Genomic DNA, 27,586 nt, shown 5'->3' on the forward strand with positions numbered 1-27,586 from the left:
TGCAGCGTTGTCTGGCTCGGCTTCTTTAAGCAGAAAACACTGAATTGGCCCTGTTTAGACACCATGGCTCCGGAGAGACTCACATTGAAAGCAAACAGAAACCGAGCACCTTGTTGCACAGAAAACTTCCTGTTCAGGCCTTTTGAAGAGGCCAAAAACAGGAGCTGAAGATGCAAAGCGTTTGGCTTTTTTTTTTTTTTATAGCCTGACTGGATCCGGCTCAGTCCGACCACATGGCTACGATACCTGGAGTAGGAGGAGGAGCCGGAGAGGTTGGAGGAGTAGGACTGCCTAAATCCACAGGGGGACAGACCGGGGTAGACGGGCTGACTCTGCCTGACAGCACAGCAGAGGGGAGAGATGGCCACAGTTTGGGTCCTTTAGACTTACAGGTACAATGTTTATCCTGTGAGGATGTTTTCCCCCTTAACTCATAGTAACCAATCAACCACATTTTTTTAAACCACAAAAAAAAAAAAAAAAAAAGATTTAAAATGGAAATAAAAATAGAAAAAAGCACAAAGACTCACACTATAGTGAAAGAGGAACTATTTGAGGGGATGAAACTCTGTAAACATCCTGAAAATGTTTCTCTAAAACATAAGAATGATTTCTCTAATTTATTAGAGTACTATTTCTTTGTGTTACTTTTAGTTATGGGAGAAACTTACACCTTTGACTACCCACATGTGTGAATAAGTGTGTTTTTCATCTATTAGACTAAATATCTTTTACATTTCTATATATTTTATTATGTGCAAACCACTATCTTTATAAAACAAACTTCAGCATCAATAAGTCCCAAAAATCTCCCTCTTCTTTAAAGTGAGATCTTGCTTTTTGATGCTTTAAAACGACTTTGTTGTAGAAGCTCTTGTGATGCCGTGATGTGAGCTGATCCCCCGCGGAGCTCTGGATCAGCACTGTTGACAGCTGTGTGTCAATATGCGTCTTACCGGGAGCAGAAACACACACACACACTCACACACCACAGGAGGTCGAGAGCGAGCGGGGATGGGATGTAAGCACAAGCCTTTGATATGTATAAAAGCACACTTCTACCTCCTGAGAGCCAATACAACCATCCCCCCTTTAACTGATTCTTCCTTATGTTACAACATCCACAGAGACACACGGTCCAATCAGCATCCAGCAATTAAGCCACCTGTACAATATTCATTACACTGCTCAGCATCATCATTCACAAGCACCAGGACAGAGCTACTGTACAGGGAAGCCCAACAGCTGAGGTCGTCAGCTGGGGAGAGATCCAGGGATCACTGGGCTCAGCTCCTAGAGGACCAATCATAATCCTGCTTTACATGACGACACAGGTCAAGTGTTCACAGAGCTGTTCAAACTTAGCAGCTTCTCCAACTTTTCTCTCACTAAGGAGCTACACAACACCCGATTCAAGAATTCAAAAGACAAACAAAAAATCCATCAATCAAGTGTTGTAAAATAAGTTTAAACCTTCCACTGTAGAGGTCTAACATGCAACTATTAATACTTAAGCAACACTCCAGCAAATTTCTTCACTTCACCTTCATGAGCTGCATGTGTGAACACAAACAGCAGTTTCACCCTGAATTTTCCCTAAAACTTCCCCCCTTGTTTTTCCACCAGACAAACTGCAGGAAAACTTCCAAGTCTGAGAAGTTTCAGGGTAGGTTATACTGAAATGATTCAGAAAATTTCAGAGTTGCAGAGTTGCTAACCCACTGCACAGAGGTATGCTGGGAATGAATTGTAACACAAGACGGCAAATTTTCTTTGTTAGACTTTGTCTGCAAGTGACAACAAATAATTACATCTTCTCAAGCTCAACTTGAGTTGAAAATTTTAGAGGACAGAAATGCTCAGCAGTTTTAATGTTTGGTTTCTAACACAAAATGTTTGTCATAAGAAAAAGCTTTAAAAATTCTGACTGTCAAAGCAGCAGTTTATCTAATCATTAAAATAATGAAGTACAAATAAAAAAAGACTTTTGGCTCAATTTTCTAATTTCAGTGGACATTTTTGGCACTACCAGGCATCAGTATCTCACAAAAGCCTCTTTTACACACAAACTACTCACAATTTTTAGATGGTTTTGGGACATTTAGGTCCACTCACTAAAGTCGATGTGACCCGAAAGGTTTAGGTGAAGGAGGAGGGAAACAAAATAACAAAGTCTGTAACACTTTACATAAAAACTTCCTCACATTTCATGAAACAACCTTAAAATAAAAGTAAACTACATTCAAACCTTTAAATTTACATTTGTCAAACATGAAACACTTTTACATTTCAAATTCTCAAGTTGTAGAAAACTTTTACAATATTGAAACAAATTTACAAACAATAGTTTGAAATGTACCAAATGCTGGAAGTGACAAAAGTTTCAGGTGTTTTTTTAGACTTTGTAAATTTGTATCAGACTATGAATGTGTTTCAAGTATGGTAAAAGTGTTTATGACTTTGCCCATTTGTTTAGTAAAATTCAAATTTCTTTTTTGAAATGTAACAACGTTTTAGTTAATGTAAACCATTTTAAAGCTTTGTAAAAGTATTTCAGACTTGTAATACAAGTCTGTTGTATCACACTTCCAGGCTACTGTAGGGAGGTAGAGGAGGATGATTCCTCCACAACAGTGACTGTTTTTGGCTTTAAAGTTTTTCATTACAACATGTGTAAGAACATTTCCACCACAAAAACAACAGAGGTCAGCAATACAATGACAACAGAGGTTAAAAGTTCAGAGTATCTGAACAGCCTCAAATCTCCACTCAGCATGAACACTGTCATCACCCTGCCCAATGCCTTCCAGTCAATTTTCCTAAAGTTTTCCTGCTATATCCACCAGTAGCTCACAGTGATGTCTAGCTGACATTTTGAAAGGAAGCTTGCAGCAAAATTCCCAGGAAAGTTTAAGCATTGTTGTTTACAAACAACAATGCTAAACCAGCCATCAGCAGGATTTTTACAGGAAAGAAAAAGTGACCTGTTGGACATCTGCATTGATTTTTGCTACATTCTTATCTGAAAGATCAGTATTGGTGTCACCCCTCATTTTCCCAATCAGTGCATCTCTAGAACACATTTGGTTGCTTTCACACATTCAGTGCCAAAATGCCCCAGATTTTCCGGAGATTTGTGCATGTGTGAAAGGGGCTATAGTTGCAATTTGAACTGATAAGTGATGAGAAGTTATTTGTTCATTAAAGGCTCAAAATTAAGTTCTTTAAGTCTCTTACTTTTACACTAATATGAGGGCAATATGTTAATTTCTAAAATTCTTATCTTCAAAAATGCAACTAGTTTTCGTACTAAACATTTTTCCTGCTTCATAACTGGATATTCATGCTAAACTGTTATTGGTCAGCTTTGGAAAGGTGAGAAACCCTCCTTGTCTCTTAAATTTCCTTACTGTACACATCAGCACAGAGAGAAATGCAACAAATTTCTACCAAGAGAGCCTGGCTAGTGTCCAGCCTTGTGGAACGGTCGCTCTTTTATCCTTTGTTATTGTTGTAGATGTTGGAATGGGGAATCACAGAGGAAGTGCTTTCAACAAGACAAGGCAGGGGCTTCTGTTTGGTATATGTTTTTCATGTTGTTGGATTAGTTCAGTTTGATTGGCAATCATTATTTAGATGCTTGAACACTTCGATTTTGGGAGGGAGGGGTTCTTAAACCCTCAGAACCCCCTTACAGGCTTGCAAGCATCAAACTCCTCATGTTTAAGCTACATAATGACAGGGAAGCCCTTTCAGTAATTTGCTTTTCCTTTCACCTTTCACAGAGGTCAAAAAACAATTTGCATGGATGAGCTTCTTTCTAAAGATAATCCAGAGCAGCTTTCCTCTCGGGGACAGAGAGATGCTGCAGTATCACTCTGCTTTGTTAAAGTGGCTTTTAAACACTGTATTTAATAAAACTACAAGTTCACAAGACTCCCATCACAGCAGTCACCGCTGCATCCTTTCAATCAACAGAACACACCAACAGGCTGGGGCCACATGTGGAGGTGGTCATGGGAGGAGATGCCGGGCTAATAGTCGACACAAAAGCAAACGAGAGTTTGACATTTAACGGCTCATTCTCCTCATTTGAAACACACTACAAGGAGCCAAAACAAGAAGATAATCTGGGTTAAAGGAGATTAGCTTTTAATAATATTGTGGAAATCCATACTGAAGTGTCAGAGAAAGATAAAATGCCCATAAATCACAGACTCTACAATACGTCTGGGGACTGACAGCTCATCCTACAGAATCATGAAAAACAGGCATAAACACATGTGAGCAGATGCACACACAGAGTTTGAAGCTTTCTCTGCAAATCTCCATGACATTTGATGTAAGCCTTTAACTGCTCCTGTAGGGGATTTCATCCAGGCACAGATACTGTAGGTTGTAATAAATGGATTTGTGTTGATCCATACACCAATAGTAGCCTTACATTATAAATTCATAACAAGCTAGCGTGACATCAGAAGCTCACAACCGTCACAGAATTGATGGAAACAATAAATGTGATGGCTGAATGTGGAGCAGATGTGGCTGAAGAGGTCCAGCACTACAGAAAGAAATATACCACAGTGAATAGAAGATAAAAACAGGCTTATTTCAATACCTAATCATAGGGTATTTACTAATTTACTAGAAGGCCAGAAATCTGCCTGAACCAGACATTTCCAAAAATCCTCCATATCTGAGAGAAAACTAGAAGTTGTAATTTTTGAGTAGAAGTTCTGCAGTTCAACTACAGTGCTTAACAAATTTATTAGACCACCTCTCATATTTGTCTCAGAGACCATCCAGCATCATGAAATGCTTTAATGTGGACTCTTTCATTTTCAGTGAGCTCTCCACGTTTTAACATTTTCAACAGGAATGAGTAATTTTAAACTGAATTCACCTTTTAACACCCAAATTTGAGCCGGCTCACTGGGCTTCTCTGAGAAGTCAGAAATTAATCAAGCATTACATTCAACCACTAAAACTCATTTTTCTGTTCAGGAATGCAAGTAAATAACTATAATTTGAAATATTAATCAAGAAATATGAATGTGCTTTACTATTTTTTCAGTTTTTTTGTAAATCAGTAAATTTGAAAATTCATGGATAACAATAATAATTATATTTTAGCATTAAAAATATCATTTGGGTTAAAGAGCTTCTACATATTGGTGTATTAACCATTGCAGAAACATAAAAAATGATTTTGGTTATTACCAATGCTGTTAATTTAGGGCAGCTGTGGCATAAACCTTACTTTGTGTGGTGGTCTAATAAATTTGTTAAGCACTGTACATGATTTTAAACATCCACATTAAGTCTCTTTGTTGATAATTGGACGTTTTTCTGTAAAAACACACTGTAAGAGCACTTGTTCATGTCTTGATAGAAAAGTTATTTCAGTCCCAGAAGGCTTTTAATGGATTTTTCCAGGTTGTCCACATTCTTTTGCTTTTGTCAAGAGTTCACAGGTTCAGGTACGGGTCCCTAACAGAGGATCAAAGGAGGCGGTTGCCATGACAACACAGTCCTGCCCTGGGTTAGCTTTTTACTGACAGCAGGTGAGACAGTGATGTATGTTTTTCAGGTCACTATGTGTGCATGTAAAGCTAAGAGATGATGAGGAAAATGATGATGGCAGTTTTACATGTTCATGTGAGCTTTGAAAGTTTCAGGGTTGGATGTAATTCAGGACGTTAAATAGTTAAGTGTGTTACTGGGAAAACACCAGATATTAGTTAAACTTTTTATTTCTTCATTTATTTGACTAAATGTGCTGTTCATGTCAGAAAAAAAGTAATGATACTGATTATACTCTAAAAATGCAGGTTGATGTATATAAAATCATTTGAAATACATCTATAGATGATCCAATATCATTTTTTCCCTTCTGATACCAATTCTGATAGCAGAGAGTTGGATATCAGCTGATATCAGTGTAAACTTTCTGGACTCATATCAACTTTTATCATAAAATTTGTCTTATGTAAGCAACCAGTGTAATGGTTTAACTGGTATTGGACTGACTGGTGACACCAGCGTTAATTTTGATAGCTAATTTTAATTTTAGTCTCAGTCTTAGTCTTTGGATTAAATGCCTTTTAGTTTTAGACACATTTTAGTCATTTCTACCATTTATAGTTTCAGTCCATAAAAAGTCCTCTCACTTTAGTCTTAGCCTTTAGTCCAAGCCGGTGTTCATTTTGTCGACAAAAAACTATGACTAAAAAGGTTCATCAACAGCTTTTTTTTTTTCCTGTGGGAAAGACGAGAATGACACTAGCCTTTGATAGATCTTTGATAACAAAAAAATTCACAGAAATGAAGTTTAGTTTACATCGAGATGACTGAAACTAGCCTGAAATGTAATTTAGTTTTAGTCAGACATTCAAAATCTATAACATTTTTCCCCATGGGTAAATCGATCAAAATAAAACGCATCTGTATCTCTTCTGCCTCTGAGCTGTAGAAGCAGGGATCCCTTAGTCTAGTCTTTCTCATGGAAAAAAGGCTGTGGACGAACATTTTTAGTCATAGTTCTAGTTGACAAAATTAACAATGGGCGCTCGCTTCCTGAAGAATGTATCCGTGTCTTCAGACATTAATGCTACTTGGGGAGAGTTTGCTTGGTCACATTTATAGAGATAAACAATAGAGAAGAAAACTTAAGTGACTGCAAATGCTTGATTAAAAAAATTAAAATGGCTCATTAATTGTACTTTGTGTCCCCATTAAGACTTTGAGTAGTTCCTGTGTCTGAAAGCCACACATTTGCATTTAAATTCCCAGTGTATGAAACAAAAACATGACTAAAAAAGTTAAATATTTGAGTATCGTGTTATGGTTGCATAAGGAGCCTCAGAATATTTTCAGCATACTGAAGTTTGGGAAAGGCTGATTTATACCAAAGTTTTTAGGTGTCAAGTCTCCCCCTCCTTTTTGAAATGTTAATTTGTGTTCTACTTTTTTACTGTCATGTCATCCATACGTCTTATTTTCTTCATGAGCCACCATGGTTTGCCAAAAAAATGTCCTTAGAAAATTGTATCCACACTACTTTACAAAAACTCAAGCTGATGTCTTCAAAATCAAACATTTAGAAGATACTGAATAAATACTTTAAAGGCCTGTAATCAGCTTGGTTTTGTCTGCTAAAGCTACTTTTGATTTGTGATAGTGTTACAGAAAAACGCTGAGTCATCCTTTAATGTTAGGGAAAGAGTTACAACAAGGTCATAACAAATACACAAAGAATTGCGTGATTCACGGCATGTAAAGATTTGTGTTTGTGTGAGACTCACCAGCCCATGGAGGGAGTGATCTGTCCGACGCCGCCTGGAGGGAGGGAGTAGTACCCTGAGAGGTCCTGGGACTGCCTGTGAACGCCTGCAGGACACACACATTTACACACATTAGCATCATTGTGTTTTCTCTTGTATTTTGAAACTTCAAATGTCACATGTACACACTAAAATAGTTGCAATCCTCTACTTTTCTTAACCTGTAATGCACACAAAAAAGCATGCACGCACTCATTAGGGTGAGGTCAATGGCCCCTGGGTTTGGCCCCTAGCCTGACAGATTATTAGGGTTATTAGGAGTCTGGGAACCTGGTATTAAAAGCTGAAATGGCCTTAATGACACAGGTCACAAGCTGCGGTTCCCATCTCAGAGCATGATGCTGCAGTTATGTGAGACGAAACATTTGTGTAAGTGATCAGGCTCCACTGGGAGGCCATGTCGCCAGTTGGTTTCACTGGTTTACTGTTGGTTTACACACAGACAGAAATGAGCAGACGCACACCCAAACATGCACACAAACATCACTCCGTCTCTACTTTTAGCAACGTTTTCCAACAAAAGAAACACAGACGGCCTGACTCTGCACACTCTCGCAGTAAATATCCTCCCTCTCTCTCTCTTTGTGCCCTTCAAAGGAAGTCATTTGTCAACAGGCAGCACCTAGCACTTAGCGCGGCCCGGCTGCTAACCTGTGTTTGCTGCGCAGGAATGCTCTCGATGACTGTAATTTGGCTGCGGCTCCGGGCCTGTTTCAGGACCCCGAGCCACTATAAATCTGGACGACAGGAATGTGACTAAGTCAGTCGACCTGTCTTACCACTGTCATCCATCCTCCCCTCCCCTCTGTCTGTCTCACCACACCTATCCTCCCTCATGTTTTCTCCACGCCCTCTGCCCTTCTACTGTCCAGACCCCTCAGCGCCTCATTTTTGTCCCCTTTCTCACCTTTATTCTACCTTTTACCTCTTACCCCCTCTTTTTTAGTCCATCATTACAGACCTTTTCTTTCCTCTCCCGTCGTTCATTTGTCTCTTCCTGAAAATTATCCTCTAATGTGATACATCTGTGGTCTCTCAAATCCTACGTTGCCTCCCATGGTTGTTCTGTCTTCCAAAAATGTAAACAAGATGCCAAAGATGTTTTTCTGCTGGTAACATGTCTATCTAAACTTAGCTGAATGTTATCACAAATAATTTGCACTTAGTCTTAGTCTTTGTATAAAAATGATCAGTACTTTTAAGAGTATTTTAGGTCCAGTTAAAAAGTCTACAGTTTAGATTAACTTAATTAGCTGGATTGTTAAATTAATAGGAATGTTAAATACTTACATTAATACATTATCAATCCTTCAATTAATCTTGATACTAAGTTTTTATTGATACCACTGCAATACTTTTTGATTGTTTGGTGGTCTTGTCACATTTTTACCATAGAAATAAGATCTTTGATGAACATTTCTCCTCATATTTTGTTGGTAAAATTAACATTACTTCAGACTTTCAAAATCAAAACAAAGTTGAGATATGAGACTCTTAAAGCTAGCTTTTCCATCTTAAAACATCTGATCAACCAGCTCCAATACAATAATCTTTCTGCTGAAGAAAATGTGAAATAAGTCACTTTGTCTGACCCCAGTACTATCTGGCTGCTATATGGCTCTGAAAGGTATACAATTTACAGACAGTGAAAGTGGTGGATCAAGAGGAACAAATTGGGGTAATTTCTTCTCCTTTTGCTTTTGTAGGCCATGTAGAAGAATCTGTTTAATTTTCTGTCTCTTTCATAACCACTTCAACTCCTCACGGGAGCTTTAATACATTTTATTTATTGCTAGGGCATTATTCTAATTTGTTTCCAACTGGACATAACTTGTTAGTCAACAAGTGAGTTAAGCAATAACTGGCAAAAGGGTAAAAAATCTGATCTCAGTGACGCAGCAAGGACATCTGTATCACTGAGCAGTGCTGTAACATCCTCCCATCAGTGGTCTGCATGTGTCATGGTTACATCACGGAGGCGTTTTGTGTCAAACCGTACATCTTAAACAGTAAGCACAGGGTTTGTTTATCCTCAGTCCTGACTGACATCAGCACAGCATGACAACATACTGACTCACATCTCCATGAGAGAGCTGCATTTTTGCAAACACTAAAAACCATCAAACACACAGACTTCTAAAGTTTAGATGCTGACTCAGCTTTCCTTGCAGGACAGTGCTGCATGTATCTTATGTAAATTAAACATTTCGTGCAGAGCTGATGAGTTAGAAGAGACATTTTTTCATATTGGCTGCAACAGATGTGGTCACAGTTGAAGAACATAAATCGCTTGGATGACATGAAGCTCTCTGGGTTAATCGCTGAGAGATAACAGACTGGAGAGCAAAACATATCCTTACTTTTCCGTTTCACTTTTTTAACTTTACCTTTTCGTCTCCTGTGAGGACTCAGATACTTGTAATAAAACAAACTAAAATGAATACTGGTGCATCTACAGTGCCTATAAAAAGTATTCACCCCCTTGGATGCTTTATCCTTCTACTGATTTTAGTGACAAAGAGCAAGCCACTGTTGAAGAAAACTCAGATTAAATCTGGACTAGAGCTTGCCATACGGCATGTTGGAGACTCCATGGTCATGCGGAAGAAAGCCCTTTTGTCTGATGGGACCAAAATTGTTTGGCGCTATGTTTGGTGGACATCAAACATTGGTGGCAGCATCACGCTGTGGGGATGCTTCTCAGCAGCTGGACCTGGAAGGCTTGTAAAGGTAGCGGGTAAAACGAATGCAGAAAATTTGGGAAAATCCTGGAGGACAATCTTATTCAGTCTGCATGAGAACTCCAGTTCTGGAGCAGATTTATTTTCCAACAAGACAATGACTCAAAGCATACACTGAAAGCTACACAGAAACTGTCAAAATCATATTCACACATATGTAATTTCCCCTCTAAATACTAGTAACACATCCACTGTATAGTTTAAACACGCCTTTGCTAGAAACAGGTGGAATAAGTAGGTCTTTTCAGTTGGGATGTTATAGATAAAAGTAAAAATTGTACCTTTTTTGACAGAACCAAGGAACCACTGATCAAACTGCTACCATGGGGCTGGTGCACCCTGCAGAAACAGCCTTTCTTTGAATTTTCAGCAGCACAAGTCCAGACAGTGCCAAAGCACAAAACTCCAAGTGTAGCTCATTGTAGCATTTAGCTTGTAGCATTTTGCCACTTCTACAGCTGCACTGTATTGAGAGATCTGAGACCACTATCAGTTAAATGAGTTGTGCTATGTATTTACACCACTCCAGTATCTTTGCCTCTTCATCCGTTCACAGATAGTTTGTTACAACAAACCAACAGAGGCTCGTTGTTTGCCGGAGGGCTAACATCAGTCTGAATGTACCCTCAGGCTAGTATATATTTTTATGTATCAAAACTGTACATCATAAGGTTAACTAGCATTTTCCCTTTCATTTAGACTGATCAGTGCAAATACAATGTTGCACTGTTAGACAACGATATAACCCAATAAAAATAATAAATAAGCATTATTATTTAATTACACATTTCTTTTTCACATAATTGAATTAAAAGAACTCCAAATCCCACATGTTGTCTGAGACGACTGCTTACTTAACATGAAAAATCATAAATCCTGAACAGAATTTACCCACAAACTTAACTTTGACACTAATCACCCACTCTTGAATGTGACTGAAACCTACAGCAGGTTTTAGTAATCATGTTTTTGCTTCAGTTTTGACATTATCTCAACTTTGTTGATGGGAAACCTGCAGGGGAAAATTGTCAGCAGAAATGGGGCTGTTTTTGCTGGAATGTCCCTTTAACAGCCAACATCTAATGACAACCACAGCGACCACTTCATGCTCTCCTAGTCAGCAGTGCAGGAAAGATTTTGAAGAGCAACTTTATTAGTCAAAGTGGCTCAATGTTAAAACGTGTGCACGTTAAACTGAGAGTTAAAGGAGCTGAAAATAGCAATCCTGCTCTGATAACGTGCTGTGGTGTTTTAACCACTGAGAGTGTAAGTGCTGCAGCATCACAGCCTTTAAATGACTAAACAAACAGCCGGTGTGGTGACATAAAAGAGCACGAGACCAGAGAAAACTTTGTTACAGTAAGGCGGTAAAGAGTGATGACTAATTTTTATTTATGTACAGAAACAGTTACTTTTGTTTAGACAAAACACCAAAAGATCACACTAAGATTAAAAGTTCATTTTTACAGTGTAAAACAGCATCTAATAAACCCATCTATACTATGACTGTTTCCACTTATGTCTTATTATTCATCATGTTTCGTTTCACACAGTTTCTATTTTCCTCATGGTGATTTTAAGAGTGTGACTCACAATTTATCATTAATATAAATGTGAGTAAAAAGGCAATTTGTTGTTTTGGGATCTTTCTTAATATCTCCATGTTGCTTTAGCTTGTGTTTATATATATAATAAAATCAAGATCTAGTATGGTATATTATAGTATATAGTATCGAGTATACCACCAAAAAGAAAACATCACAATACTAGGAACATTATTTGTATGTTCTAAAATGATACAATTATTGCAACTAAAGGTATATTAATGATTGTCTGTAATGCGAGGCACTGAAGTTCCAACAAAACCTACTTATATTAAGTATTATTTTTAATCTAAAGGTTCAGCACACTGTCTAAAATGCATGGGTTAGGGTTAGGATTTATTACAGTTGAAAATTTAGCTGTTAAAGAAAGGGTAAAGGAGATTTTTTTTTCAAATCAAGGGACATCTATTTACTTGAGATAGATTTTTTCAGAACTGTAAACAGAAGTGGTTGTTTTTAAACATCATCTGGAAAACAACTAAAAAGATGGCTTGGTTTTCAGGGAGTTTATTTTCCACTGCAGTATACACCACTTAATCGTAGGCGGGGTTGTCATGATGTGACTGCATGAAACTGCAATGTTGTCCAACACAACAATACCAACAATAACAGTAACTGCTCTGTGGCTTGTCATCAGAGTAAAGACGTGTTTTTTTTTTTTTTTCCAGAGATGTTGCAAGAAGCGAGACAACATATGGATAAAAAGTACAGGAGAGTTCAGCAAGTTGCACCGAGAAGCATCCCCACAGCATGATAATGCCACCACCGTGCTTCACGGTGGGGATGGTGTGTTTGTGGCGATGTGCAGTGTTTGGTGTTGAGATTTAAAGAGTTTTCTTCTAAAGAAGCGTTCTCTGGTGAAGAACCCAGGCAACAGTTGTATGCAGAGTCCTTCCAATCTCAGCTACTGAAGATTGTAACTTCTTCAGAGTAGTCATGGGTGTCTTGGTGACCTCTCTCAACAGTCTTTTCAATAATCTTTTTCTGAGTTGATTGGAGTGTTCTTATGTCCTCATGGTGTAATGGTAGCAAGGAATAATGATTAACCAGTGACTGGATTTTCTAAACAAAGGTGTTTAAACTACAATCACTTGCACTCAGGTGATCCCCATTTCACTAATTGTGAGACTACTATCACCAATTGGCTGGACCTCTGTTGAATTAGGTCAGTCACTTTAAAGAGGGTGAATATTTATGTGATGACTTATTTAACCTTACATATGTTTATTAAATTGACGTTACTATAAAGAAATCTGTTTTCACTTTGACATTAAATGGGTTTGTCATAATTTTTGGAGGGGCAAAAATTCCATTTTTGTTGACCATGATTTATTTATAAAATCAATAAAAGCATAAAACATCCAACAGAGTGAATACTTTTTATAAGCATTATAAATACTATAAAAGTATCATAAACAGAGAGTCACAGGCTGCAACGTGTTCCAGACAATTACTGAGCAGCTACTTCTTTCTTTCTAGCTTTTTTCTTGTGTGAATGAAGGTACATGCCTCGCAGTGAAATGAGGCAGCTGCCGGTTAACTTTAAATACTGAAATTCAGTAAAAAAAGAGTTGAAGGTAGTGTTTATGTAATGAAGCATGCCATTTACAGCTTCACTCTCTCTCTGCGGCACATGTACAGTAATACCTGAAGATCATGAGTCCACGGTGAAAGTGTTAATCTGCTAATCCTGCACATGAGAAAGTGAAAGCAAGCACACTTTTCATTTCTGCTCTCTCTCTCTCTCTGTTTTTCATTTTACATTTTACTTTCCAGGCCAACAGTCAGAACTGAAGTCAAAGCAAAGTGACGGTGCTGGATTGACTACTTTCTCGTCACAAGTGACAGTTGACCAAAGAAATGACTACACCGAACAGCTGGGTCAAAGAGTGAAACAACAGAGCATCACTACAATTAGGCTAGATTACACATTTTATGGCTAATACAACATACATCTCTGAAATGTTTTTTAAAGAACTAATAAAGCCTGTTCTTAATGTGAAATGTAAATAAAAAATACTTTCCTGAGTTAAAGGGATACTTCAACATTCTGGCAAATTCGCCCAATGCCATAATTCCTATAGTCTTAGCAACAGGTTCGTTTCCTTTATTTGTCGGTGCAAGCTGTTTTTAGATCTGGGGGGACCGATAAACCAGCTGCACAGCTAATGCTATGGAAGCAGACAAAATTTTTTGCTTTCCCTCATCAAACTCATCAAATACACAATCCAACAACTCCAAAACACTCTCGTGGACAAGCTGTGACCTGGACATTCACCACGCTATGAAATAATAACATATAATTAAATATATAATATAAATATATATATATAAAGTGTATTTAATAAACAGTAAACTGTTTTTTGTGTGGAAATTTTCTTACATAATGAGGGAGAAAAGCTGTTAAAATTGGCCTTCCTGGTCTGCAGGTGAGCTACTTGAAAGCATTCTGGGATTACTTGTAGAATTAAACAGAAAAGACACTTCAAGGGGCTTTGGACGTAAAGTTTGAACTTATGATAAATAACAGGAACAACAATTGTGCTATCAAATGCAGAGTAGCTGCAGTTCTATCCTGAACCTTCATACTGACAGTCAGCTTTAGGATTTCACACATCAGTGATGATGTACACAGAGAGATGAGGTGAAAAACAAAGATGAAAGAAAAAGACACAAATAGTAATCAGAACTCTGATTTTCTCCTCTACCCTAACATGTAAGTGATGCATGAGTGCTATAATTATAGGCTGGGTATACAGGTAGAGAAAGACCCTCCAAAGCTCTAAAATTAAAGAGATCGTATGATTATAGTGGATGCAGAAAGGTAAACCCAAAGGAAATGTTCAAGTAAAATTTTAAAGTTATTCACAGGCCAGCAATTATCAGCATACTTTAAGTCAAAACAGACCGTTTCTTTAGGAGAAGATGAAGTTATCAGTAATGAAAGATGCTTGGAAATCTTTATACAGTCACTTCAACCCATCAGTAACCTACATCACCACTGTACTTGTACAGGAAAGACCTGAAAACAGCTTAAATTGAATACTAGGACACAAGAGTAAATAAATTATAATAATGGTTAGAAGTTTGGAGATATTTGCGTCATACAGGTCCAGTAATATCTGAACCCCACTTTTATGTAACCAAAAGAAGCATGAATTAAGCTTCTAATAGCTCATCAAAGTTTTATGGAGATACAGATATGGATGATAAAACACAACAAAAGCCAGATTTTGTTTTGAAAAAACAAACAAACAAAAAAAAAACTGATCAGACTGAAACACAAATCCCTTAGTCAGCAGATCTGCAACCCAGGGGCCAAAAGATATATCTAAGGGGTTGTGAGATGTATAATGATCCTGTCTTTATTTACCAGGGCTTAACCTGTGACACTATCTTAAAAAACACAACAGACAAATCAGTAGACATGTCAAAACTTCCATTCCATTACAACTTCCTTTTTTGTGGTTAAATTCACGTCAATCTCTAATCTGCACCAAATGTCTGTATCTAAACAGGATGTCAACTACTCCATAAGACGACAAAAACCAAAAAAGAAACAAAACAGTTTTAAATTCAAATTGGAAACATTTCAAGAGGCGAAAAAAATAAGATTAATTTTGATGACAATAGAAATACTGAGGTTATTCACAATTAAACATTTAAGTATCCCACAGTCCTACTTTAAACACACTTTTTTGCTTTTTGCCTTCGGGCTCACTGACTTTTTTCAGTTTCCTGAATGAAATAAAGATATAAAAATAGGAAAGAAAATCACAACAACAAATCCTCCACATTAGTAACTGCTCCTCCCCCATAGCTTCCCTGGCTCAAGATGTCCCCCAAGGTTTGCTGCTTGGTCCCCTCCTCTTCATCATTTTCCTACTTCCAGTGGAAACATCAACCATCACCATGCACTCAGCTTCCATTGTTAAGCAGAAAGCTTTAAATCCTATGCTACTGCTATTTCTGTCTTCTTTGTTTTCTGTCCTAAAGAAAGGATATTTCCCATAATTCCTCAGATTTCTGTCCACAGGTCATAACATGACAAGGCACTGATGCTGCAAAACCATTGGTGTAGAAAGGTGAGCAGAAAAGTGACATCACTGATGATGTAACCTCTACCTGTGAAGAGCTGATGACTGACAGGAGAAGTGACGTAAGATGATGCACGTCTGTGTGTGTGCCCTAGATGTTGTTCCTCGGTGGGAGTGTAGCCCCAGTTTAGGTGACATCATGTGAGAAAGGTTACATGCAGCAGCCAGGTGTGCATGTGTGAGTGTGTGATTTTTTGTTGTGTGTGTGAGTGTGATCAGTGTTTGAAGCAGGTGGCTTAGTCTGTCATTAAGAGCTGAGTCACCGTGCTAGCATCAGCCATGGACAGACACTCACACACAGTCTAGACCAGACAGCGGGAGCGTTTTTGAAGGATAAAGGGGATTTCCAGGCGCAGCAGGCAGAAGATTGCCTGAGGTCACACTCCAATATCTAATCAGAGATTCAGAGACAAGAAAAGACTTTTGTTTAGCTGAGGTTTGTTTTTGTTTTTGAGTTCTCTCCTTCTCTCTGTGATAACTATAAAAGCAGGTAATTTTTCTCAATCAAACTCATTCAAATTAAACCGCTAAGATTCAGAAACTAGAGTGTCTGTTCAATACAGGATATCAGAAGTCAATATATTTCCATGTAAAGCTCATGGAGTCTTTGAAATTGAAATGCCACGTGGATCTACAAGACTGTGTTAAAACCTGTCATTATTTCTCTCTTTGCTAATCTTGTACTGTTCATGTGAAAACACTATTTTTCTGACCAAAAATTCCATCCATGGACGTTTTTTACCCTGCAGTAGGGGGTCAAGCATCCAGACAGTTATAACTGTATAATCTGTTTACTCAATGATGGTATGGTTTGCCCTTGTAAGTCACATCAAGGCATCAGCATTAACTACATTCTGTTTAAATAACATCTAAAAAATCTGTCACAGGAGCTTTCAGAAGGATTAAAACTGAAAATAGTTTCTTTCATGGTATGCAATCTATTTTCTTCAAAAGAATCTACAAAGAGTCTACAAATTAAAACCTAAAATCAACAATTATGTTGGAGATTCAGACATTGTCTTCTACTAGTGGACTGAGTTTGGCTGGTGTCCAGTCCAGGGTGTTGTACCCCATCTCTCGCCCAATGACAGCTGGGATACGCTCCAGCCCCCCACAACCCCAGATGAGGTAAGCTGTAGAAGGATCTGATGTTGGAATTATTTGTTGGTACCATTTTTAAACCTCTTTTCTGCCCAATTTGGTACTTCCTTTTGCCGCTGTTGACAAATTTTTGCTGTTCGTTGCCCCTTTTTTCCTACCAAACACTTTCTGCCACTTTTAAAGTTTTTCACCCCATCTTTCCCTCCTTTTTCCCCCTTTTTGGCACATTTATCCCAGTTTACCGCTTTCTTTTTGGAACTTTTAACCCATCTATGCCATTTCATCATTTTTGCTGCTTTTTTGCCCATTTTTGCCACCTTTGGTCCATGTTTACCACTTTTATCCAATTTTTTACCGCTTTTGTCCATTTCTGCCACTTCTTTTTGCAACTTTACACCCATTTTTGCCAAATTTTTCCCCCCATTTTTGCCTCATTACACCCATTTTTTCTACTTCTTTAAGGAAATTTATCCCATTTATGCCACTGTACTTTTGACACATCAATACACTTATTTCTGCTTTTTGCTAATTTTTCGCTACTTACTGTCCAATTTTTTGTACCACTTTTTACTCATTTTTTCTGCTTTTTATCCATTGTTGCCACTTTTAACCAGTCTATGCCACCTGATGCCCATTTCTGCCACTTTTTTGCTACTTTTATGACCATTTCTGCCATTTTTGCACCCATTCTGCCGTTTTTCACCCATTATGCCACTTCTTTAGGACACTTTCATCCCATTTTTGTATATTTTTGTTGTCCATTTTTGCAACTTTTTTGCCACTTGTTGATCATTTATGCCACTTTTTTTACCCTTTGATGCCGCTTTTCACCCAAATGTACCACTTTCTGTCCTATTTACCAGTTCTTACTGATTTGCTGCTTTATGCTCATTTCTGACACTTGTCGCCCATGCCACTTCTTGTTGCCATCTTTACCCTATTTTTGCATTTTATTTCACAATTATGTAATAGCTTTCTTTTTAAGTTAATGTTTCTTTGCTTTTGTACACATCATGGCCCTGCTATGAAATCAGACATTACTTTTTTAATTGATTAGTTTAATGTGCCCATCCACATGGTTAACATCACCAATAAAAAGATAATCCTGTTTTATGAAAAGGAGTTCAGATTTTTATAAAGGCTGTATTGTACTACAGAATAAATAAATTTAATTTATTTTTGTTGTTACAGTAAGAGTGATTTTAATTCAGGTTAACAAAAGAAAACTTTATCACAGCTTAACTTTACAATGGAGCATGATTTTGTTGACCTCCATGGGCCCCCAATTTGGCTTATCCCCCCTTATGGGTGGCTTTGCAAGGGCCACCCTTGAGATCTGATTGGCCAGCCCAAAATCCTAAAGCATGATTAGCTTCCTTCCTTGTTACAGGCACAACTTGTGTTACAGTCAACTATTTGAGCCGTGTTACAAAGGGTAACTAAAAGGTTTCTTTGAATTTCAGTCTAGCACATTCTCTTTAAAGTACATTAAATTGTAACTTTGAACAAACAACTTCCTTCAGAGTCTTTTAAGACATAGACAAAGATGATTTTTATGTTATGTTGCTTATCTGTTGTTACTTAAAAAAAAACATGTACACACAAGAATGAAACGTCTTTTACCTATTCTGATGTTAGCAATCAAAGCCGACATGAGAAGTGGAGAAAGCAAAGGAATATAAATGCTATCCATTTCTGTGTGAGCAGAGGACTTCATGCCATCACAGTATAAGTCAGGGGTGACATCAGGTGAGAGGTTTCACTTCCTTAAACATACCAAAAAATGTGAGATGAAGAGTGAAAAGACTCTCTGAGCAAACAGCACTGCCACCCCTCTGCCTCCCTGAAAGTCCAGAATGGTGCTGTGTTTTAATGTCAGGGTGTGTTTGTTTGTGCCTTTCAAATGTGTGTTTGTATGCACAGCGTTTGTTAAGGAGAACCTTGTGTGTGCTGCAGTGATGGCTGCTGCCATTGTCACTCTAATTGTTTCCATCTTTGTGTGTGTGTGTCTGTGAGTGTGTGGCTGGCGGTCCCTTCAGAGGAGCAGGCCACTTCAGAGCAGCCATGGAACCACCACAGGCTGAGGGAGCCAGGCCGCCACTTCACACACTGTGTGCGTGCTTCAATGTCTGTATGCGTGTGTGTCCATGTGTGAGGACGGAGCGATATGCAGTATGAATGTGATGCATGAGTGTGTGTAAGAGCAGGAACAGCATGTAGAGAGACTGAATTCATTATGTTTGTTTTATTAGATTTCTTGTGTCTGTTTCTGCTTTAAAACGAGTGTGTACTATGTGTGTGTGCTGTGTTTGTGATGAATGGTGTGTGGACAGCGCAAACAGACCCCTGTGTGTATGGATGAAGATTTCAGTAACAGTTGAGCGGCTGTCTCAACTTTGTCTGTGTTTACATGTTTGTGTACGTGGGTGCATCAGCGACAAGGTAATTCAGGATTTCAACAAGAATAAAGATCCGTCATGACAGCAGTCTGTCTCCCTGTCTGGGTCTACGTTCTCACCTGTCTTCTGGCTCATGTCTGTGGGCAGGTGTGGGGGGCTTGGGCTGAAGTGCTCGTTGCTGTAGGGCAGGAGGGACGACAGCGGGTGCATCCCGTGAGACTGCTGCACCACCGACACTTTGTTTGACTGTTGAGAAGACACAGAGAAGAAATATGTGTTCATTTATTGATCATCATCTGCACCAGCTGTAACATTTTCTCAATTATCAATTGTTGTGTAACAGGTGTTCCTAAACTTTTCAGCCGTTAAACCCCCAAAATAACAGTGACAGAGGTCCCCCTCCCTGGAGGTGAGTAAAGGATGTAATGCTGACTAATAGTCCAACGTAGCCTGAAAAAAAAAAATCATGCTATTATATACATTAACTATTGTCAGAAAAGCTAGAAGTAGAACACAAGTAAACTACACATGACTGTAGCACTGAATGAATGCACTCTGGCAATACGCCTTGGCAACAATTTAAGATCCAAATCTTCAATCATTTTTGTGGGCCGTGGACAGAGCGGTGAATTTTATCTGCGCTGACTTTGTCCTATACATGTGTAAGTATAATGCAGTCCAGTGGTTCTCAACTGATCCATCCTCAGGACCCACCAGGTTGTCTTGCGACGGATTGTGACCCAAGTTTCCAAAAAATGTTCAACAAAGCATGTTTAGTTCATTGAATATGTTGCAGCAAAGGGACAAAACGGACTAATTTGATACCCTCTTTCCCCGTCATTATGTGTACATTTTTGCCAATTTCAAGAGAACTTGTGAAATTACTTTTTTGTCATGGGAAAAGTAGTAATCTATTGCAAGAAGAGGAGATAGATCAATCGAACATTTAAATCTATCCAATTTCACAGTAAAACAGGGTAAAATAAAAGGCATCGATGCATGTCCAATAAGGAATTCAGGACTTCTGCCACCATTTTTTTTCAGACACCTAGTGCTGACCCACTGAAAACTGCTCCGTGACCCAATTTTGGGTCCCGACCCACCTGTTGAGAACCACCTATGTAGTCTATATCTCTTCCTGCAGCCTTTTTGTAGTGTCACACTTTTTGAAAATGTTCTTTAGTTAGTAAACCAGGTCTGTTTGAGCTGTTAGTCACTGTGCCTGACACCTACCCATTGGCAGTGCTTTTAGGGATTAAAAACTGCAACACAGATCTTGTTGCTGGTGGTCTTCATTGCTTTTATAGGCCATGTTAAAGCATCAGTACTAATTTTAGTTTGTTCCATAACCATCTAAAAACTCCTCACAGCAGCTTTAACTTGTCTTAATAGAATTAAACATTCAAATGATGCAATTTAAAAAATTATTTATGAAAACAGGATTTTGTGTTTTTTTCCTCTTTTGAAGCCAGACACTTAGGAGTACACTTCAAACATGGGTTTGGAACAAACAGAAGGGCTGTACTTTGCTCTCATTGGTCTTCAGTGAAGCAAGAAGGAGGAGGAGGAGGAGGAGGAGAAGAAGGAGGAGGCCCATTTGATCGATAAGCCTTTGATGATCAAGTGAGTGTGCGTGCGAGCTTGTTTGCTTTCATGTTTCTGTTTACAAATGGCTTTCAATAACTTACGTGAAATCCAGTTATTGCTAATGCTCACAGCATGCTGGCTGACATATGATACGTCACGGCGGTTTGGAGAGTTGGAGGCAGCTAACCAGGCAGCCTGGACGCACTTACACTGCATAGGTCTGAACCATATGTGTGTGATGGACTCATTTATGTGTGCGTGTGCGAGTTGCTCTAAGTCTTTGAAAACTTGGCAGAAATTCTGCTTTTCATGTTCAGAAATATTTCAAGAAAAGATACTTTTTGTTGCACAGTGTTGGACAATCGTGTCTGTTTGTGTGTCTTTTTATGTGTCAAGCATGTGAGTGTGTACCATCATCTCTACAGAGAGGCAGATCTGCTGTTACTTGCTGGGCCTCCTGCTGAGTTACAAAGTGAATACCTTATCACTTAAAGTCAGAGCTTCCATGCCTACACTCCACATTAACACGCACGCACACAGACTTAGAGGAGCTCCTGTCTGTCCTATCCATCGAAATCTTTTACTCAGGCTAGCCTGAAACACAAACGGACAACTACCGTGTTACTGATCAAACTGCTCTGGTGAGATACATGAAAACAAAATGCTTTGGCACTGTAGAGAAGAGCCTGAAGAGGTTGGCTGCAGGGTGGTGGTGGAGGTGGTAGTCAGGTTTTTGGTAAGCTGTTTTAGATTATAATAACCTGAAGCAGTGCAGTAGAAAGTATTATATTATTAGCTTCTACTGGTTTTAACCTCTTTGACAAACTCACAGCTTGTGGATCAAAGCTTAAGTTTTGACAAGTCATGTTGGATGGGAAGTTGCTTATAGGAAAGAATTCTTTTATCTACAACTAAGAAGCAAAAGAGACAAGGCCTATGTCAACAATCCTGCATCTTCAACCCAGCATTTTTCTGGTGCAGACTTTCCTACTACATTGCTTTCACATACAACTTGGCTCTAAGCAAAACAAAACATAAATTTTATGAAACTAGGAATTTACAGAAAATACACCATTTCTCCCAGAAGTTGTTGCAATTACAATTTTTTTGGTTTACACATGTCTATTTCATTTATGTGCACACCCTTGGAAAAAAAAAACTGAAACCAATCACTTCCTATAACCATCAACAAGCTTCTTACACCTCTCAGCTGGAATTTTGGACCACTCTTCTTTTGCAAACTGCTCCAGGTCTCTCAAGATTTGAAGGGTGCCTTCTTGCAACAGCAATTTTGAGATCTTTTCATAGGTGTTCAATGGGATTTAGATCCGGAATCATTGCTGGCCGCTTCAGAACTCTCAAGAGCTTTGACTCCAATCATTTCTTGGTGCTTTTTGAGGTATTCGGGCTCCAGGTGTGATTTCTATATTGCCAGCGCCTGTTACTTGCCACAGGTGAATTTAAATGGGAAACCCCGCTTGAAATAAAATGATTTACCCACAGTTTTAAAAGGGCGCCAATAGTTTTGTCCAGCCCATTTTTGAGTTTTGTGTAAAATTATGTCAATTTTGGCTTTTCTTCTGCTTTTTTTTTCTGTTGTTCCAATGCACATAAATGAAATAAACATGTGTATACCAAAAACATTTGTAATTGCAACAATTCCTGGGAGAAACGGTGTTTTTTCTGGAAAAATTCCAGGGGTGCCAATACTTTCGTCCACGACTGTACATAATTAAGTTTGGGGTCTCTTAAAACGTCAGAAACTAATATTTCTGTCAGGACCACTTTGTGAAGAAACACATCAGTTACAAATATTTTTCTTTGTTAGAAGTTAATAAATAGTGCTTATTTCCTTTATTTATATCTGGTGGTATGGCTGTACTGGGATCGCCCTGCCCGTCCAAGCACATGTTCCTGCTCTACCTGTGCCTACAGAGGGCAGCTTGAGGAAGGAGCAGCAAAACACCCAGAGCAGAGCAGATCAGGCATCAGTGACAGCAGAATGAAACTGATTAAGTCAGAAGTAGAATAATGGAGGAGCTGGGGTGGAGGAGGGTTGCCAACAGCAGCATGCAGAGGGTGCAGCAAAGAGAAGCATGGCTAGAAAGGTTTTAATAAACTATTAAAAAAAACAACAAGCAAGCAACATAATAATAAAGATTTTTGCAATTGTGTTTTTCTCTTTTAAATTGTGTTAACAAAATTTTGTTAAGGAAAAGGGGAACTGAAGCAGCTTTACTTGCAAAGAAGTGCCTAAAATCCTAAATTTATAAACAGCGTTCACCATCAATATATCAATGTATGAGTTCAAAGGTCAACAAACAATCTAAACTTGTCTGAGTTGAATGAAACTACAAATTAGGCAAAAATAGGGCTTATGACTGCAACAGGAGGTAACAAATGTCTACACAAGTTTTCACACATTACATAAAAAGGCTTCCTCCCCAATGACAAAGAAACCAGTGTGACAGTTCAAACACAAGCTCAGGCAGATGTGACTACAACACACAGCTGTAAGCACAATGAAAAGAATAATTCACACCAATCACACTTGTGTATTCAAACAAACTTTGCCTCTCAACATATTCTGCACACATGTACGAAAACACGCGTGCAGGGCTTCTAGGAGCCTTCAAAAGTGGCTGTGGCTCCGTTTCTCGTGCTGAGGTTGATGTAGTCGTTCTGCTGTAACGTTAAAGCCACAAAATCGTCCATTTATGTTTCCTCTCTTCCTCGGGGTAATTAGCTGGCCTTGAAGTGGCTTTAGCTGCGCCTTCCTTTTTTTACACACACTCAGGGAGGCTGACTGAGAGCACTCATTTAACCCATAATTATCAAGGCCTCTGTACTTAAAAAAGACCCCCCCTCCTCAAACCACCACACACATCTACACTCACAACTTACACATAATTACCTTAGCTGAGACACACGAGTGTGTACATGCATGCGTGCAACATTACACAAACACACATTTGCGAAAGATTGAATAACACACCAACTTTGCAACAAAAGCATGCAGCCAGAAAAAAGGGAATAACACGTACGTACAGGTGCAGGCACACAACAACATTCACACCTGACTGGAGGAAAAGTTCACTCACCAGTTTATCAGTCAGAGCAGAGTCACACACACTTTCATGTTGATATAAATTATTAGGGTGAAAATCAGAGTACAAATTCATAGTAACAGAGGGCTGTTAACTGGGACTGGATTAACTTTGATTTATTTATCTCCCATACCTTAATACATGCTCTTTTAGAAGCTTTATGATAAAGATCTAATTAGAGTTGATTTCAGATGTTCACACTGAGGATCTGAGTTGTTTGGCATGAAATAAGGATGACTAGGCTGAACAGATTTTTTAAAGCAGCTGCCTTACAGACGTAAAGAATTTAACAGAGAACAGAGAATAAATTACTAATTTATGCTCCTGAGTCATTATTATTAATACATGTGGCATATCACACAATTGTGTGATATGTGAAAGGATGTGTACTGATTGAAGTATCAGTGGCTTCTTTTCTCCGTTCTGGTTTAAAAAAACAGAATTAATAAACTGGGGTGTCATTTCTGTTCAGTGTTAATCAGGAGTGCTTGATGATGCATTTATCTAAAATCCTCAGATTTATTCTGCCAATGTGCAAACACCTGAACTTAATTACAGATTGCTAATTTTCCTACTAGCTTTTGCTTTACATTTGGGCTCAATCCAAATACACCCCTTACCCTCACAGCTAACCCTAACCCAGCGTTTTGCATGCTTATGTCAAGGTGTAGGGTGTCCCAATGTTTGTTGGACCAGAGGGGAAAAGTGGGGTTCAGAATACATGGCCCTTCAAACAGGCCAAGTATTATGGGAAATATCCCTGCATACCCAGCAAATCATCTGCAAGATTTAAAAATGACACCAACAACCTATGTCATAGTTAAGTGTTGTTTCAATGCGTTATTCTCATTTTTCTCATTTCAAACAAGATTTTCTAAAGAAATGTCTGGTTTTGTTGTCACATCTGTTTAAGTAAATACTGTTTACTAATGATGACATATCAGCAGCTTGAAGGGTCATACCATTTCCTATGGAAAAATTACACCACTAACCTTTGTAACTCTGTTGGGGCAAGAGGGAACTCAAAATCTAGAAGTTGGGGATAAAGTTAAAAATGGGACGGAGTAAGCCAAACTTGCAAGAGTAATACCTAACCTAAGCCCAATATATGACAGGTGTAAACAAACTCCACGGATCATATTACTATAATCATACAGCAGGCTTCTTCAGAAAACAGTAGAAAACACAGTTAAAGCAAAACAACACATTTTCTGTACACACACCCTCTCTCTCTCCCTCTATCTTGGCCCGAGGTTAACAATACTGTAAGCCTCTACAGACTATTATGACTATAATCTAATATTCTGCAACCTGCTGTATTTGGTTTCATCACATTGACATTCTCCCATCAACACATCAGTGTTTCTGTGTGTAACAGAAAAGCTCAAATGTACTGCCAAATACATCTTAGGGCACATTACTGACTATTACACAATGATAATTAAAGGATTAAAACAAGTCAGTAATACAAAACCTGCCACTGAAGCAGAGAGAGGGAGCAAGCTCTAGACCCTTGGTCCCTTCTGGCAAGTGCCTATAAAAAGTAGTCACCCCCTTGGATGTTTAAACCTTATTGATTTTATATATACAAAAATTAAAAGAGTTTTGCTGCTGTCATTTCACCTTCCGACTTTACAAGCCTTCCAAAGCTGGGTGGCAAGAAGCATCCCCACAGCATGATGCTGCCACCACCGTGCTTCACAGTGGGGATGGAGTGTTTTTGCTGATGAGTTTGGTGTCTGCCAAACATAGCATCCTGTCTGATGGCCAAAAAGCACAGTGGCGGCATCAACAGACCAAAGAACTTTCTTCCACTGACCATGGAGTCTCCCACATGCCTTTTGGCAAACTCTAGTTGAGATTTAACATGAGTGGCTTCAACGGTGTCTTTCTCTTTGCGAATCTCCCATAAAGCTTTGAACCCAGGCAAGAGTTGTATGCAGAGTCTCTCCCATCTCAGCTGCTGAAGCTTGTAACTCCTTCAGAGTAGTCACAGGTGTCTTGATGGCTTCTCTCACCAATCTTCTTGAGGACAGCCTGATCGAGGCAGATTTATACATGTCCCATATTCCTTTCATTTCAATAAACTTTTGCATAAGATGCATGGAGTGTTCTTTTGTCTTCATGGTGCAATAGCCAGGAAAACTGACTAACCAGTGATTGGACCTTCTAGCCACAGGTGTCTTTATCCTATAATCACTTGAGAGACATTCATTGCACTCAGGTGATCCCCGTTTCACTAATTGAGAGACTAGTAGCACCAACTGGCTAATTAGCTGATCAACTGAAAATAACGACTATCAACAATATGATTACTGTTGCTCAGTAATTATTTTTGAAGCATGTAACTAGCAACAGATTAACAAATAGATACACTTTGTCCACATGGGTTGCCAAAATCAATAAACTGGAAGTTCCTCACAGGACCCAAGATGAAAAGGTATCTTTAGCCTAAGATAAGAAATGCTTTCAAAGTACAAAAGAAAAAGAAAATGCACATGATACACATTGTTAGTTCTCTGAAACAAGATGCCAATGGCATATAAAAAAGAAACAGTAAAGTGATGTTTACTGTACATACATTAATCATGTAAGCAGCCATACGAATGAAAAAACCCAGAGCCAAGTGTTGCATAATAAATCTTCTGTTTGTTGATTACATCAAAGATCCAATTACTTCAAAGACGCCATTACTTTAAAAATTCCAATTAGATATCAGCACCTCTTTATGTGCGTCAGGACATGCTAGACGTGTCCCTCAGTGTCTCTGTAGTCTAATTTCACTTGAAAGGCCTTTGATTTAACAGCATATTGTTGCTGTCTTTTATCTTCACTCTATTTGAACAGAAATCTGCTGCTGAATACAAGAGTTAATGGGATCCCAGACATCACTTGTTTGTAATGAAGGCCCTCCACCTTGACCCTGACACACACGCAGTTTTATGTATGCATTTCACATACACACGCCTGCACAGTCACATGCACACACACGCCTTCTTTCAGAGGGCCTTATGCTGATAAAACACCTCTAATGTATTCTTTAGTTTTCAGATGACACACTAAGTAGATTCGTCCCTTTTTATATTTGATGCGGAAATTAAAGCATCCTCTCTTTTGTTCAGCCCTCCAGAGTGCTTTTGAGTCTAATGTCTTTAATCTCAAATTTTACTGAGATGGATCATTGAAAACACTCATTCACTCTCCTTCTTACACAATCAGCCTTGCCCTGATGTGGCAGAAATGAAATAGATAAATCAATATGGACATTTACTGGGAATTAATGGTGGATTCACATTATAATCTTTTCAACTGTCTGCAATCAAACTACTTTGTAAAGATAGAGCTTTCTTATGAAGAGATCTGAACATTTAGGTGTCATGTTTAGCCAGCAAATAAAACACTTCTTAATAAAACAGCCTGTTAAAGGCAAATCAAAACAACTATTTCCTGAAAAGCATCTGTGGATCAGTGAGTTAAGCTTGACATCAAATATTACATTTAAGAAATAAGCCTGGTGGCTTCCTTTAAAGGAGAAGAGTACAGCTGGTAATAATCTACAATAGTTTTAAACTTAGGAGCCTCTCTTGAAATTAAAAAGATGAAATTA

General features: G+C 38.5%; 1 protein-coding gene across 9 annotated transcripts in view; it reads right to left on the bottom strand.

The window, feature by feature from the left end:
• The window catches only part of tcf7 (transcription factor 7), a 95,730-nt gene that overhangs the window by 18,071 nt on the left and 50,073 nt on the right, over positions 1 to 27,586 (bottom strand). For 7 of the 9 annotated variants that reach the window (XM_041801200.1, XM_041801199.1, XM_041801205.1 and 4 more), the window contains exons 4-6: positions 19,405 to 19,531; positions 7,305 to 7,389; positions 247 to 336 (exon numbers count right to left, since the gene is read on the bottom strand). In XM_041801200.1, coding sequence (XP_041657134.1) covers positions 247 to 336; positions 7,305 to 7,389; positions 19,405 to 19,531 — 302 coding nt within the window. The remainder of the gene's footprint in view (positions 1 to 246; positions 337 to 7,304; positions 7,390 to 19,404; positions 19,532 to 27,586) is intronic. The other 2 variants (XM_041801208.1, XM_041801201.1) reach the window with 1 other exon arrangement.

The sequence above is a fragment of the Cheilinus undulatus genome, linkage group 12, assembly GCF_018320785.1.
Source record: "Cheilinus undulatus linkage group 12, ASM1832078v1, whole genome shotgun sequence".
NCBI lineage: Eukaryota > Metazoa > Chordata > Actinopteri > Labriformes > Labridae > Cheilinus > Cheilinus undulatus.